We start from the raw sequence: 14,401 nt of genomic DNA, 5'->3' as shown, positions 1-14,401 counted from the left end.
GTTCTTCCACAGTCCTTTGCTTTAAAATGCACGTCTCCAGGGGCACTTTACAAAAATGAAACGAAAACGGGACTAAACAACGGACCTACCGCAGATAAGAAAACCCGGACGAAGGCATTTTCTTATTGGATGACATGCTTGTCACTTAAGGTCTTGTTTCCTTTCATTGGCTAGCATCCGTAAATTTCCATATCTTTGAGTGCGGGAGACATATTAGGACCAGGGAGTCCTCCTAGTAGCCTTTTATTATTGGATGGTATGCTTGTCACTTAAGTTCATGTTGCCTTTCATTGGCTATACTTTTTGAGAGTCGTGCGTAATTGGTTATTTCTCAGAGTGCGGGAGACATACCAGGATGTACCGGAGAAAACCTTGCTTTTGGTGTTGTTAATGGTTTCCTTGTGTTTATCTAGTCACGTTCACGTTTCTGGAACAGTCTCTACGCGGGATTCTTAGCTGCTGGCGTTACTTTAACACGCTCGGTGCTCAAAACCACCTAAACGGTTCACCTGGGGCCGTTTATGAAGAAGCTAGTTTGTGTGAGCTAACGCACAGCAGATAAACTGTTGTTGTTGGTGAAACGGAGTAAACATTCAGTCAAACATCACCAGCCTTTACCCTTTAATTTAGCGCGGGCTAAGCGGTTAGCATTAGCATCTGTCACCACAGGCAACTCGCGGCTGGAGTCGAGACTCCTGTGACTGTGAGTGACTGTCATGGACGCGCTCGGCTCGTTAGCTTAGCCGCCGGTTTTGTGGGGGAAAGCTGTGTTTTGGCTGCCGGTGCAATGGTGTGACAGCGCTCCGGGGTCCATGGCTCCGAACAAGCGGACGCGGCGGGAGGACGCGCCGCTGCAGCTGCTCTGCGAGTGGGGCTCCTGTGAGGAGTCCTTCGGCAGGATGCAGGACTTCTGCCAACATGTGGACGAGCACCTGAGGACCCTGCAGCTGGACGAGGAGCCCGACTCTCTGGGTTAGTGATGAGTCACAGCAGTGACACCACGCACTTCTCTAGTCTCTTTTATCTCACACGTCGGTCTGATCATATCTGTTGTTTCCGAAACCTTCGTCTCCTCCACACACGCTGCTTAGGCCTCAGTCTGTGTGGGAGGAGGAAACTTTGACAAAACTTTTGAAAACGACCGCTGGTGATGAATAACCCTTCGGAGTACGCATGGTTTTAAAAAAAAAAAAAAAATCAAATTTGGCAAACAAATTCATCAACAGAGTAGCAGAGCAATAGTAATGTTGTCTAGGCGCAAAGCATGCTGGGAACGGCCATCACTTCCCATAGTAATTTGTCAGACAGAATGTACAGTAGGCTCTACATGATATGGCACATAGCATTTAATTGCATTTTGATGTATTTAACTCGGTGAGCTGTTGTCGTGATTTTTAGTCGCATAAGGGATGAAATGGTTGCGATCGAGTCTGAGGTTCTTTGTCCCTGTCAGCGGAGGAGCAGAGCTGCCTGTGGCGGGAGTGTGGCTTCTGTGCGGTCGAGAGCCCCGGGGAGCTGCTGCGGCACGTCTACTTCCACTGCTACCATACCAAGCTGAAGCAGTGGGGCCAGGCTGTGCTGCAGAGCCAACCCGATCTGGGCTCCTGTGCCCTGGGCCCGCAGAACCGCAACGTCGTGCCTGACATCAGCGACAACTTCGTCTGTCAGTGGGAGCATTGTGAGGTGAGCGTTGAGTCCCGAGTTACAGCAACCTGATACTAACCCATCCCATTTTTCCCAAATTCCTCCTCCCCCCCCCCCCCCCCCCCCCGGTTCAGCTGTTGTGATTTTACTCGGAAAACCACGTCAGCATACTTCGGAATCCCATCCAGTACTGTATGGACTTGTTGCCTTGACGTGTCTGTGTCCGGGCAGCTGTGTTGTTTGTTTTTTCTAACTTGAGAAGGCGCAATTTGTTAATCCTGTATGGGCATATCTCTGTATTCTTTCACAGACTTCCCTGGAGAACCCAGAGTGGTTTTATCGACATGTGGAAATGCACGGCCTGTGCACGGAGATGAAGTCCAACGGCAGAGAAGAAAGTGCGCTTCACTGCGGCTGGAAGGGTGAGTGAGGCAGCAGCAAACTGTAGAAAAAGACAGTGTGGTTGTCCAAGACAATTCCAGGGCCACCTTTATATATCTTTGTATAAGATGATGAGCAGTTCTTTTTTTTTTTTTTTTTCTTCTTCCTGACTATGTCCACCTTCTGTGCCTCAGACTGCGAGGCGACTTTCAAAGGTCGGTTCAAGTTGCGAGAGCACCTGCGCAGTCATACGCAGGAGAAGGTTGTGGCCTGTCCCATCTGTGGGGGCATGTTTGCTAACAACACCAAATTCTTTGACCACATCCGCCGCCAGACTGCTATTGAGGGTAAGAGATGGCAAGGCAGACACAAAGTTTTTATTTGTGAAGGCAGCAAGAAGAACTTGTGAATTGTCTGCCCTCAATGCTACTAGCTCCTTTGTGTCTGTGTGTGTGTGTTTCAGGCCAAAGGTTTCAGTGCTCTCATTGCTCCAAGCGGTTTGCTACAGAGAGGCTACTACGGGATCACATGAGGAATCATGGTCAGTGGTTGTGGAGCCTTTGAATACTTAGTCTGAAATGTATGAACTTGTCAGCAGCATGCACATTGAAACACCTGAACACACATCTCATTCCACAGAAGTCTAACAGCAGCATTGTGGTCACCTTGCATAGCACTGGAAAGTCCTGGAGTTAAAGTTTAAATATTGACATTCAGTTTAAATTTAGGTGTTACCCAGTCGTTAACCTAGGAGTGTAACTACCATAGAGTGATGACAGGAACGTTGAATGATTGCTTCTGGTCTGATCAACCTCCCATTTCTCTCTCACGGACAGTCAACCATTACAAGTGCCCCCTGTGTGACATGACGTGCCCCTCGCCCTCCTCCCTGCGGAATCACATCAAGTTCCGCCACAGCAATGAGAAACCGTACCGATGTGAATACTGCGAATACAGGTAGGGTCCACAGCGAAGCCCAGCTATGTATGTGTATCGGGGGTAGTGGTTAGAGCTGCTGCCTTTGGACCCAGATGTTGCAGGTTTAAATCCTACCTCCAGCTGTAGTGCCCTTGATCAAGATACTTACCCTAAATTACACCAGTAAAATTATCTAGCTGTGTAAATGGGTACCTAATAGTAAATAGCTTAACATTGTAAGTTGCTTTGGAGAAACTCGTCAGCTAAATAAATGAGTGTATTTCATGCATGAAATAGAAACATAAGTTAACCTGTCCCTCCCACTGCCAATCCCACAACCTAGCTGTAAGAACCTGATTGACTTGCGAAAACACCTGGACACACACAGCAGTGAGCCTGCCTACCGATGTGATTTCTCCGACTGCGACTACTCAACCCGCTCCCTCCACTCTATCAAGTCCCACTATAAGAAGGTTCATGAGGTATGTAACAGGAGGCGTGTTTAAATAGCTAATGAAGCAGTTTTTCTTCATTAACATTTCAGAGCAGCAGATTTTAGGTGGATAATTTATGATGTTATTAATTGGCAAGAAAAGGAAAAATAGAAAACTTTCTGGGAAATTCTTATCTGTGGCATGGACTTAATTTTTACCTGTATTCCTGGAATCATGTCTGCTTCTTGTAGTACTTAAAACATTGATTAGTGCTGTTATCAGGTCATCACAAATCTTGAATTATGGTGGACTTTTGGTTTAAAGGAACGTGTTTAAAGGCATCTTTCCTTCTTATGTGATTAGGGTATAGCGGTGCTTTACTTTTTGATTCGCTTCAGGGGGACTTCATGCCACGCTACAAATGCCATGTGTGTGAACAGTGCTTCACCAGGGGCAACAATCTGACCTCACACCTCCGCAAGAAACATCAGTTCAAGTGGCCCTCAGGGCACCCACGCTTTAGGTGAGTGCTTGCACTGCAGCAGCACAATCTGAACTCCCAGTTTAAATGTGTACCTGGAGCATAAGCAACCTGTGCAGTTGTATTAAGTATGTCCCGCCCCTCAGGTACAAGGAACACGAAGATGGATTCATGCGGCTACAGTTGATTCGATACGAAAGTGTGGAACTGACAGAGCAGCTGATGAAGGAGAGGCAAGAGGCCCGGGACAGGAATCCAGAAGGGGAGGAGATCCAGCCAGAGGCCCTGACGCAAGGAGTAGCAGAAGGTGGAGCAGAGGAGGGTACTGAGGGGCTCAGGGGCATCTTGATTGACAGCGGACAGGCTGGCGGGAGTGACTCTGGGGCTGTTGTCAGTCCAGCTCTCCATGTGAATGAGCAGGGCAGCGACGTCTTCTACATGCTGACAGATGGCTCCCCAGAAGCAACCGGTCCCCAGGTGGCCTCCGAGGTCAGGGAGGATAGCGTCATGTTGCAGCTGCAAGACACGGCCCAGCAGTTGGGCATGGAGGTGGTGTAGGTGTCCACGCTCTGTGCTCAGTGTTTTCCTGCCACCATCTGACTGTTATACATAGTTTAAGGGAGAACTGAAACTGCACCAGAGTGTAAAACACCCCTGCTTGCAGATGTGAGACTTCTGAAGGCCAGACAAACTTTCTGAAATTTGGTACAAACCTTCCTCTTGGTTGCATTTAATTTATGAAATGGCCTACAAAATGTAATTTCTTCACTTTCGCAGTTCACCGTAACAGTTTGGTGTGTTAAATGGGACATCTGGCCTGCATTCACTGGCAAAGGATGGAGGTCTAATTTTACTTCCGAAAATAACATTCATATTTATACAGGCTGTTGGACCTAATTGGTGATATTCACCATCAATCTCTGTTACTATTTTGTACAATTTGCCTTTTCTGTGTACAAGAGTGCTATTTATGACACATTTGTATTCACTCAGATGTGTAACATTCCAACACTCTGCGTTTGCCTATCATTACAAGGTGCTGAGGCCTTTAAATTCTGAAACATCTCATTCTCGTGGTTTAGGAAACAAAACATTTCTTCATCAATCCAGGAAAGCCTGTACTTTTTAGGGTTAACGGAAGCTGATTAGCCGGCTTACGTCCAATGCTAAACTTCTGAAAGAACAGTTTTTTTCAGGTGGTTGTGGAGTTCTTTGCTTGCTGTTAGGTTTCACTGCAGCTTCTGCATCCCTTCGTACGTATTTGGTACAGCACTGGCCGTTTTTCTCCACCAGGGGGCAGCAGGCTTTTTTTTGCAGTAGGCCTGGATCACTTTGAAGTGCATGAATAGTGTTTCACTAGATTGGAAAGCTAGGAACAGTATGAGGCCGGACATCCCCCTGAGAAGCTTTTAGCTTTTGATACACACACTGTCCATGTGTAAAACCTTTGAGCAATTTTCTGATTTTGACATAATCTGGAAGGCCTTCCGTTGCATAAGTAAAGAGGACAGGAAATAATTTTGGTGCCTTTACACTCTTATGTCCCGTCCTGTCCCCCCCTCACAGAGGCCAGCAAATAAAGTTCACCCTTTGCTTGTCACTGTCCTGAATCCAGGCTCATGTTCATTTTGAATGAATGCAAGGGTGTGAGACACATTGTCATCTAGTGTGTATTTTTTTTAAAAATTATTTTAAAGTTAGTGTAGCATCTGACATACACTTGGTGTTTCTCTTTCATTCTGTCTTTTCGTAATAAATTATAGCTTGCAAACATACCCTGTATGTTTATTTTTCTCATTTATAGAAATTGCTATCAGCTAATGAAAATATGGTAGGTGAATCTGTATTTCCGCAGTTTAGCTAATACAGATGAGGGTGCAGCCGTTACACTGCAGCTAATCCACTTAGTGTATCAGTGACTTAGCCCCTTTAGGTAATTCTCCAACATCCCCTCCAAAAATCTGTGTCCTTTGTGTAGCACAAAAAGGCAGCAAACCAGAACTGTGAAACCTGGTTCTTGTAAGAAGTCAACCCATATTCTATACCTCCAGTTATTTGCCATTAACCATGGTGATTGAGAGTCCGCTGTTTCAGCCCTCAGGAAATCACAATGGATTTCTGTAATTTCTATTATAAATGTAATGTTGGGTTTTTTCAGAAACCTTGTTTAGAACCCTAATCTCATTCAGTGCTCAGTGCCACTTTATAAAAAAATTTACCCCTCTAAAATGAATATTCACAAATTTTGTGTGTGAAACCCAAAGCAGGGCTCTTATCAAAATACATTGTGAACTCAATTTGCCAAAAAAATGACCAAAAATATTTGAACGCATCTAAGAAGGTAGAGCCTAGAATATAAGCCAGCACATCATGTCTGCCAAGAAGGCATTTGGTAACTGCCGGTCTGTATGTACCTCTTTCAGTGTGAAGAACATAGAATAAAAAAATCTATTGTACGTACGCACCCATATATATTCTGAAACTGTAATGAATTTTCCAGTGTTTGCAGCTTACTTTGTCCTTCCTCGCACTCCTCATGCCACGTCAACATTCTTTAAAAGATTAACGGCCTGGAGGCTTAGCATAAGCAGGTCTCCCTCCAGTTCCTCGAGGTCCCGACCAGAAGGCCCTACTAGTCACAAGCTGCTGGTCCGCGAAAGGTGAAGACAGGCAGAGGAGAGCCTCACGCTGCTTTATCTGGCTGCGGAAAGCCCATGACGTCCGAGGGGCCCTTCAGCCGAGCCCCAAGCCCTTCGATGCTGCTCTGATGCCTGGGGATGGACAGGGAGAGGCGCAGCATGAGGTTGGAGGTGCTGCTGGTCCTGCTGCTTGGTTCCTTACACGGGATGTTCATGCAAGTGCCTGTGGAGGAGGATGCTGAAGAGGGCAGTGGTAAGATGGCTCTGTCCACCGTATTTCACTGCGAAATGTGTTACCTGCACGGTAGATCCTGCGGGGGCTACCACAAAGGTTGTACTGCTGTACACGGACCTTGAAATCTGAATTATTTTTAGGAAAACATGTTAATGTGGATGACTCAAGGGTGAAATTGCTCCCGTAAATGCCAAATGCTCAAACCAGTTTCTTCCAGTTTTGCCCCTCTTTCTTCTCTTCACCGCGTTTATACTTCTCAATCCCTTGCCAGCGGTAATTACCTCTGGCATCTAAACCACTGCTTTGAATGTGGTCCAGGTGGGGGGGAGGAGGAGGAGGAGGAGGAGGTGGAGGCAGAACCTGACACGTACTGGTCCGGGACAGCGCCCCTGTGCCTGGGGGGGTGCCGAGGGAAGCACCGTGAGCTGAAGCGGGACCGTTGTGGAAACTCCAGCTGCTGTTGGTTCGGCTACAAGTCCCTGTGCAGAGGTAGGGCCCCTCGTCACTCGGGCCCAAGGCGACGTGACCGAACGAGTTCCCATCCAGGCAACTCATTTTGTATGCTCTTTTTGGAGTGTAGCTTTAAACAATTTTGAAATCGGCAAGGAACAGAAATCAAGACAAGAATGTGTATAATGCATGACCCTTTGGGCATTTTTATTTCGACATTTCCTTCGGTATTTACTCTGTGCTGTCATATTGCGTGTATGCATGTATTCGTGTTATTGTACAGTTTCTGGTTCAAACAGGAGAAGCATCATCACCCGCTGGAGCAAGGAGCTTCTGTGACACCAGAACTTGGTTATTTTCATTTTTTTACTGTCATCTTTGAAAGGGGCATGGTGGCGCAGCGGGTTTGGTCAGGTCCTGCTCTCTGGTGGGTCTGGGGTTCGAGTCCCACTTGGGGTGCCTTCTGATGGACTGGCGTCCCATCCTGGGTGTATCCCCTCCAGCCCTGCGCCCTGTATTGCCGGGTTAGGCTCTGATTCGCTGCAACCCTGCTTGGGATAAGCAGTTTTAGACTCTGTGTGTGTGTGTCATGTTTGAACATTAGTAGCCAGTTGTCATTTAATCTATGAAATCTTTGTAGTTAACCACTGTCAGATGTAATGAGTTACATTTACTCTCTGATAGTTTTTATATTTACACAAGCACATTTATAAAGGCAAAAAGTATTTTTACAATATTACACTTCTTTCACCCTCTTCCTTTTTCTTTTATAACATTTCACAATCCATTTTTAATATTTTTTCTACCCGAAATCACACACACACACACACACACACACACATTGTTTGAAACCGCTTGTCCCATATGAGGGCACAGCAAACCAGAGCCTAACCCGGCAACACAGGGCGCAAGGCTGGAGGGGGGAGGGGACACACCCAGGATGGGATGCCAGTCCTACGCAAGGCATCCCAAGTGGGACTCGAACCCCAGACCCACTGGAGAGCAGGACCCGCTCCAACCCACTGCGCCCCCGACGCAAAATCAGTCAAGTCATTGAAGTGCAGTGTTAGTAATTTACATAAATTTTTATATCATTAATTTGTCATTTAGCTGATACCTTCATCAAATGCATCTTACCACTAAGTATTCATTTATACAGTGTGGTTCTAAATGTATATTGAAACACTTCAAGATACAGTAAGTGCACTGTAAAAACTCCAGTGCCTCATCCCTGATGTCCAGCAGGAGGGAATCCGTTTACTACGTTTACTAAGTCCAAGCTCGCACTTTCTGCATGGGAGTTCGAGTCAAAGACTGCTCTGCTAGAAGCCGACTTCTCTGGAACCCCCGACGAGGCTCTTCGCTAAGACCCCTTAGCGAGGAAAGTGCCGTCCAGTGTGTCCGGTGTATATGGTACGGTCCTTGTGGGACAGCTCCCGGTGCTGAACTGCCTGTCCCACTGGGGAGCTGTCCGGGGTTCTGATGGTCGACTGCCCTCTCCGGGTCACGCTTGCCAACTATTCACTAATTAGGAAACAAACTCTCTGTGCGTTCTCACCAGAATGTGGGTGTGAACATTACGAAGGTATCATCCCCTAAACAGCTGCCAGATGACATTTAGATAACTGCTATTAACTCCCTGTATAACGTGTTCAAGGCAGTGATTTTGCAACCATCTGATTTTGAGGTATTAAATGAGCCATTGTCTAACTAAGCAGATGTTAGATCAGCTAAACTCACCGAGTAAAGCAAGTGTATAAAACATGTCTAACCAGCTGGTTCACTAGAAGACTGTGGTCTTTTATGCAGCTACTCCTGTGATGAACGTCAGTGCATATGGTGGAAAGAAACAAATGTAACCGTACTTTAGAATCATGCGTCGGCATCCAAGTCTCTACTTTCTCCTAATGTAATGCACACATTGTATTTTCTATGAGATGCACATCGTTTCGGAGAAAAGCGTCTGCTAAGTGATTAAATGTAAATGTATTTCCTTTCTACTTGTTCGCTTAGTCTCACGTATAACATCAAATCGTATCGCAGAGGCAGATTTAATGTACTGAAAAGATATATACAGTACAGGTATATTTTTTTATAAGTCAAAACTGTTAATATTGCTTGTGGGAAAACATTAGAAAGCCTCATCTGAATCAAAGTAATCTGGTACTTTTTCATCCTAATTGTCACACCTTGTAATGATCTTTAGTTCAATCACAGCATTTCATTGGTAGTTCATTTTCTTCCTAACTGGCTGTGGTACTGCAGCCATACTTACATTTATATTTACATCTCCCTCCAAGGGATCACTTTTTGTGTTTGTGTGGCAGTGAACTGCGGTAAACCAGACGCTGACTACAACAGCATCGTATACGGGAATGACTGGTGGGTGGGGTCAGTGGTGAGGTATGACTGCCGGCCAGGATTCATGCTCATCGGGGACTCGGCCAGGGCCTGCCAGTCTGACGGGAAGTGGACTCCGAAGCCTACGTGCCTCCGTGAGTACAGCTCTGTCTGAAAGTGTGCTGACAATCAGACTAAGAGTTACTCACGTTCATCAGAAAATATCTTCAAGTTCTAACCTCCTTTTCTCCCTCTTGTTCTCAATGAGGGGTGTGTCAGCGGGGCCGGCTGGAGATAAACGAGAAGGATATTGACGGCACCTGTTCCTCTACCTGCCCGGCAAAGACGTACGCTGGAAAACCAAACCACGGCTGCATCCGCATCGACAACTGCATGACCAAGCAGTCAGGCTGGAAGCGCTGGTTTGTGCGCTGTGATTTCTGTGAGTGCGACTGCTTAGTCCCCTGTGGTGAGTGCCCTTCTTCTTGCTCCCTTACACTTTACATGTACAATATTCTAATACTGATCTCTTATCGTTTATTCATTTGCCACGGAGTCGAGTGACTGCAAATTTTTTGGTGGAATAATAGAGACCTTTTAAAACTTTTTTTTTTTTTTAAAAAACCACAATCCCGTGTAATGTGTGTCTTCACAAACCATTGTCATGTTTTCAATATGAACCTTATCACATTACCTTGACGTTCCCCTTTCATCTTTTCCTTTCAGCTTCTTCGGGTTAAATTGGTACATTTCATATTTTGACCTAAATTCCTGTGATCCCCCCCAAAAAATCACTAGAAAACCACAGACACAAAATACCTGGCAGTACTGCTTGATCACTTGCTGCATTAGATGTTTCGTATTGGGACTCTTCATGTAAAGTTCAGGAACCGTGCTGAGTACCTTTCCTCTCAAATCTGCTGCCCCTGACGTCTTACCTTCATTCAATGGACTTCACAGCCAGCCTTGGCTTTGGCTTCTCGGACTCCCACCTCCAATCTAAGGGTTTGCATCTGAAGAAGAACTGGTCCCTTTTCTGAATGCGGCCCACGGCGTTTGATCTGCGGAGACAGACCTGGAAGACTTTGCCATGGACTATGGCCATAGGGAATGCAAGTGCAGTGCTTATTGGCTGGTACCCTCTTATGACGGAGCACACTTTCCATCCATGGAGCTGAGCAGCTTCTCTGTGGCACCAAGTGTGAGAGGTGTTCACACAGGGTTAAGACTCCCATAGTCCTCACCCCACCTGTGGACTGAACCCTTTTACGTGTAAGCCTTGCATGGAGCTAATGTAGTAATCCTGTTACTGCTGCAGGAGACTGGGGAGAGAAGGAGGCACTCACTACTAGTGAATCCCAGGCTGGGAGACTAAGGAACTCTGATTTGTATAATGCACACGCATTACACACACGTCGTCTGAAACCGCTTGTCCCAAGAGGGGTCGCGGCGATCCGGAGCCTAACCCGGCAACACAGGGCGCAAGGCTGAAGGGGGAGGGGGACACACCCAGGACGGGACGCCAGTCCACTGCAAGGCACCCCCAGTGGGACTCAAACCCCAGACCCACCAGAGAGCAGGCACAGGCCAAACCCGATGCGCCACTGCGCCCCCCTCCGTATAATGTCTCCATTTGTATAATGTCTCAACAAAAATATATTTTATTATCTATATACATCCTCCACCCATTTAGAATTACTGTATACTGTTGACCCCGTGCTGATTTCAGTTTAATTTTCTTAAAAAAAAATTAGTGTACATTTTGCTGATAAAGCTTGTTGTGTAAGTACAAATTTCCCACATATGAACTCGTGTGATAAAAATGCTTCGGAATATTTTCTTACATACAGTTCAGGCACTGTGATTTTCTAATTATTCTCCTTCAGCTGTAGAAACAAAGCAAGACTCGCCTTTCTTTCAAATACAATTTTGTACCTTTCCGAGAGTCTAATATCATGAAATGCCTTTCGTAAAAACTGATGGGGATGACCAAAGCGATGAAAGGATCCTGACTTTCAGTAAGATCAGTAAACTGATTTTTCTGCGGTTATGTTAGGTTATTACTATTTAATAGAGAGTGCAGTTTCATGATTTTAGCTACCCAGTTATATTGTTAGTCAACAATGTCCTTGGGACAGGAGACGATCTGACATTGATTCTGTAGCAAGTTTTCTGTTGACATTATCAGCTTATACATATTTCTAGCCATTTTAACTACTGGGCAGCTTTGTGTGCTATTGAAAGTGAATAGATCCACCTCCATATCTTACTTTAATTTATGATTTTTTAGCTCATTTCTACCCAGTTTTCATACATTATAATGACTCCTCTTTCAAAACAACAAGAGAAGACTAAAGATATAATTGATATATCATTTATACTTTTTAGATATTTTGTTTGAGTAGTTATTTGACAGGCATGCTGTTCATTTACTTGTTCTGTTAAGATTACAAGAAAACTGGAACAATAAAAGTGAGTTTTCGGATTTTTTTTTCTCCAGTGCTTTTGCCGTAAGAGCTCATCAAGATAGAAAACAACAGGAATAATTTTTTCAGATACAAAAAACATTTACTGTTGATTTATTTTACATTTTATTGCATCATGTATTGCTATTCCATTTTGTGTTTGTGCATAAAAATAAGACTATACACCAAAACTTTCTTATTCCATGAACAAGGTCAGGCGTTCGCCCAAGTGTTGAACTTCAGGATGTTTTTCTTTACTTTTGGGACAGTCGCTCTACTCCTACAAGGACAGTCCCACAGCTGTTAACTACAAGTGCAAGCACCAATTTCCAAGTATAAGTAGTGTTATAATCACGGTTATGTAACTGCTTAACTACTTAAAAGCTGAGTTGATTTTTTCCATCTTTGTGTATTATAACTTACAGGTACTGAGATTGCTGTACACAAACACATAGTAATTAATAGAAAGGTGGCACTGAGAGTCAGGTTTACGCTTGTTGCACATAAACCTAACAACGAGCAATTTAATAGTTGTATTATAAAGAATCACTTTATTACCCTTGGACCAGTTTGGTTACAACTGAATTACATTTATTCATTTAGCTGATTCTTTTCTCCTGCGCAACTTACAACATTGAGGAACCTACATTTTTTTACCCATTTATACAGCTTGGTAATTATTACCAGAGAAGTTTAAGGTCAATACCTTTCTCAAGGGTACTACAGGTAGAGATGGGATTCAAACCTGCCCCCTTTGGGTCCAAAGGCAGCAGTTTGAACCACTACACTACCTGCTGCTCCTGTATAAATGCAATGATTTCTTAGTTGAAGATTTTTCCATTGATGTATTTTGACCATTTTAAGAGCTCTGAGTAATGTTCATTCATCCTGCACCTCCACATTTACTGTATGTTCATCAGTACTATTCAGTTTGGCTGGCAGGGGCTTGTCAGCAGTTTCCACTGTGTGCAACTCGATTTATGCTCTCCAGAGAAGGGGCTTCAAATGACCCACATGAGAAATACTACTGGAAACGTGCAAGAATACACGCATCCTAATGCAAAGTCGTTGCTGGTCTCCAGCAGCCTCTTTGGGTCTCTAGCAGTCTCCACCTTCTTGGTTCTGTGGATTTTTTTCAACAAGTAACTTGAAATTGTTGCACTTTTATCAATAAAAAGTACTTTTTGTAAATGTGTTCAGCGTACTCACAGTTCACTTGTACACATATTCACTAATGCTGTTATCCAAGATGTGACTTCTGTCTCAATGTTCAATCTGAAGATATTGAATTTGACAAGGCAAATGAATAGAATGAAATAAATTAGCCTTTTTTTTTTTTCATTTCCATAATCATGTTGAGAAGCTTGGCAATGGTACAAATGCTATACTAAAATATTGCTTGACAAGCAGAAGTTAATGGAGAGGTTGGGTACGTGACTTTGAAATATTTCATATGGCCTTTGAAAAAAAACTATTGTCATCATATCTATACCACAGAATTCAAATTATGTAAAGATCAATGAAAAAATGGGTGTTATTTTCTTTTATAATAAGTATTTATTTACAACAAAAAGACACAGTTATGTATATTCAGGGAATGAATTTAAATATATTTGAATTATGTGTTATTTTTTTTGGTTTTTTTATCAATGAAACCAAACAGTGAAAAGCGAGTCTAGCTGTGCTGTTTAGTTATTGTTTCACTTTCATTTTGCTGTTTCATTCATTACATGTTTGGACTTTTACCTGAATTTCGGTAATGAGTTTTCACGAAGACGATGAGTTACATTTTATTAAATAAAACATGACAAAACAGATTGCTTACATTTTTTGTCACTCACTCGCTCGCTTACTGCAGAGATCTTTCAAACTTCAAAGGTGCATTCCTTACAATTTCTAATACCTCTTTTTTTTCCCGAAGGACTGCTTACAACTTCTCAGTGAGAGACCTGAGAATGACATATGATATATTTCGTTTGAAATTACTCGTCTCGTGTCGTTGCCATTGGAGTCGGGTTTGGTGACCTGCCATTAGGCTGTGAATAGAAATAAACTGTGAGGGGGCCGCTATTAACGCGGTACATTTGGGGGGGAAAGGTGCCAAGTGCCAGTTATTTTGAAACATTTTACATGACTGTTACGGTGGGAAATACAGAAATCATGATCGTATATATACTGTACTTTTCTGTAAAAGATATGCGCAAAAGCAGAATATTCTCTTTTAGAATCACGAGACAACCCATGATTTTAAGCAAACACATCATCATGAAAACATTTTTGTTTGATGACTTTCACAGCTTCTAGTTAAAACGCCTTCTGCCGCGCGTCTAAAGACTTAATATTTGCGAGGTGAAGCGGGTGTGTAAAGCCAGATGCGGTTGGGGAAAAAAAGGGGGAAACATCTGCGAACAGCG

At 44.0% G+C, this 14,401-nt stretch overlaps 1 protein-coding gene across 1 annotated transcript; it reads left to right on the top strand.

Annotated features, from left to right (window-relative positions):
• Positions 1-277: 277 nt before the first annotated feature.
• On the top strand, positions 278-5,624 carry hinfp (histone H4 transcription factor). The gene is made up of 9 exons (XM_018755135.2): positions 278-972; positions 1,454-1,683; positions 1,955-2,066; positions 2,220-2,372; positions 2,489-2,566; positions 2,862-2,982; positions 3,287-3,425; positions 3,776-3,900; positions 4,005-5,624. Exons 1-9 carry the CDS (start codon positions 813-815, stop codon positions 4,414-4,416), a joined length of 1,530 nt encoding a protein of 509 aa, XP_018610651.2. The 5' UTR covers positions 278-812; the 3' UTR covers positions 4,417-5,624.
• Positions 5,625-14,401: the final 8,777 nt, after the last annotated feature.

The sequence above is a fragment of the Scleropages formosus genome, chromosome 4 (assembly GCF_900964775.1).
Source record: "Scleropages formosus chromosome 4, fSclFor1.1, whole genome shotgun sequence".
Classification (NCBI taxonomy): domain Eukaryota; kingdom Metazoa; phylum Chordata; class Actinopteri; order Osteoglossiformes; family Osteoglossidae; genus Scleropages; species Scleropages formosus.
The sequence above is the reverse complement of the archived record's forward strand: the minus strand, read 5'-3'. Positions and strand labels throughout refer to the sequence as shown.

Bases quoted from the DNA above. Each gene is read 5' to 3' on its own strand.
- hinfp (XM_018755135.2), top strand. From the start codon at position 813: ATGGCTCCGAACAAGCGGACGCGGCGGGAGGACGCGCCGCTGCAGCTG. The intron at 2,373-2,488 runs GTAAGAGATGGC...TGTGTGTTTCAG, and splicing joins CCGCCAGACTGCTATTGAGG to GCCAAAGGTTTCAGTGCTCT. The intron at 3,901-4,004 runs GTGAGTGCTTGC...CCCGCCCCTCAG, and splicing joins TCAGGGCACCCACGCTTTAG to GTACAAGGAACACGAAGATG.